General features: G+C 55.0%; 1 protein-coding gene across 1 annotated transcript in view; it reads right to left on the bottom strand.

Annotated features, from left to right (window-relative positions):
- Positions 1-1,239, bottom strand: part of TROAP (trophinin associated protein) — an 8,117-nt gene extending 6,878 nt beyond the window's left edge. Inside the window, exons 1-4 of the mRNA XM_008583139.1 lie at positions 1,096-1,239; positions 804-996; positions 126-283; positions 6-38 (exon numbers count right to left, since the gene is read on the bottom strand). Of these exons, the coding sequence (XP_008581361.1) occupies positions 6-38; positions 126-283; positions 804-996; positions 1,096-1,239 (528 nt within the window). The remainder of the gene's footprint in view (positions 1-5; positions 39-125; positions 284-803; positions 997-1,095) is intronic.
- Between the last annotated feature and the right edge of the window lie 271 nt (positions 1,240-1,510).

Genomic DNA, 1,510 nt, shown 5'->3' with positions numbered 1-1,510 from the left:
GGGGTTCTGGGGGGCAAATATGCAGAGGCCCGAGCATCCTGGGACCCCAACAGAAGCTATCAGCATGGCTTAGGATTCCCTCCCCAGCTCACCCCAGCCTGATCACCTCACATCCTGCTCATTACCTGGCCCCTCCTGATCGTGCCTCCCTGGCTTCCTCGAACCAGTACTCTCTGAGCCAGACTGGGCCGGCATCCCAAGCGACAGCTCTTCACCCCCTCACCTGACAGGATGGTGGCCAGGGCGGCAGGGTCAGCCACAAACTCTACAGCCCCTGGAGCCTCTGCAAGGGAAGAGGAAAAGGACAGGTAAGAAGGAACAGGAAGGGGGAAGGCTGAGGGGCCAGTGATGCTAGCATAGTCACCCTGAGGTACAAGAGTGAGTAAAGGAGACCCATTCAATTGAACTCAGCTCACCAAATGTTCACAGAACTTTACCTGAGACACTATTCTAAGCACTGGAGCCCAAAGGTGAATAAGACAAAGCCCCATCCTCAAGAATTTATCATCCAGCTATAAAGAGGTAACAGACTGAAGTCAGGGTAGAAATATTTTATAAAAGAAGTACAGTACTGCAAAGTATTAGGAGAACACAGAGCAATTGATTGTGAATGTGGGGAGCTGGAAAAGGCTTAAGAGATGACATTTTCTGAAGTAAGGGGCAGGCTTCTAAGAGGAAAGAGCTTCCCAGGAGCAGGGACCAGGACACTTACATAAGCAGGAGGCCAGAGAAGGGCAAATCCCTAAAACCCCACTGTGCCCTTCCCATTTCCCCATTCAGCCAAGGAGGCCTCCAACAGGTACCTGTCTGGGGAGGGGGTCCAGCTCCCATATTTTGTCCCCCAGGGCTAGGCCTGAGCTCCTCCAAGGGGTTCCGAAGCTGAGTGATCCCCACCGATCTTTGTGATTTCTTTGTTTCACGTGAGCCTTTCGCCCTGGTGCCTGCTGAGTCAACGAAGGGGCGTTGAATACTGGGCGGTGTCTTCTGCACCAATCTCTGGAAGAGATGGGGTTCAAAAAGCGGAGGTTCAGCGTTGGGGTGCATTGCTGGCGTGTACCGCCTCCTTTGTAAGTACTGTCTCCAAGCCCCTCTTACCCTTGGATCTTGGTTCTCCTGGTCCAGGGCGCACGGTTTCTCTGTGGGCAAAGGAGGGCGTCTCTGAGAGCGTATCGGAATCCTGCTGGGGGTAGGAGATACACCTCGGAGGAGGGGATCTTTCGGGGGTTGGAGGCTGGTCATGATGGCTACAATTGAGACGGGGAAGAAGACAGACAGGACGGGGAATCAAAAGTCGACCAGATCTCTGGGTCCTGACATTCCTGATATTTCCACCTCCGCCCAAATCCACGCGTCCACATCCGCGGGCGCCTGCAAGGCCGCTCTTCTGGGTGCCACCTCCAGACACCCCATACCTGCTCTCTCGCCCTAGGACCCCAAACTGCTCTCCTCCCTATACGCCCACGCAGCCCTCATTCCCTCCAAGACCCCCGTGCCGCACCTTCCTGGGAAC

The sequence above is a fragment of the Galeopterus variegatus genome, unplaced genomic scaffold (genome assembly GCF_000696425.1).
Source record: "Galeopterus variegatus unplaced genomic scaffold, G_variegatus-3.0.2 Scaffold95, whole genome shotgun sequence".
Taxonomy (NCBI): domain Eukaryota; kingdom Metazoa; phylum Chordata; class Mammalia; order Dermoptera; family Cynocephalidae; genus Galeopterus; species Galeopterus variegatus.
Note: the sequence above shows the minus strand (reverse complement) of the source record. Positions and strands in the feature narration are given on the sequence as shown.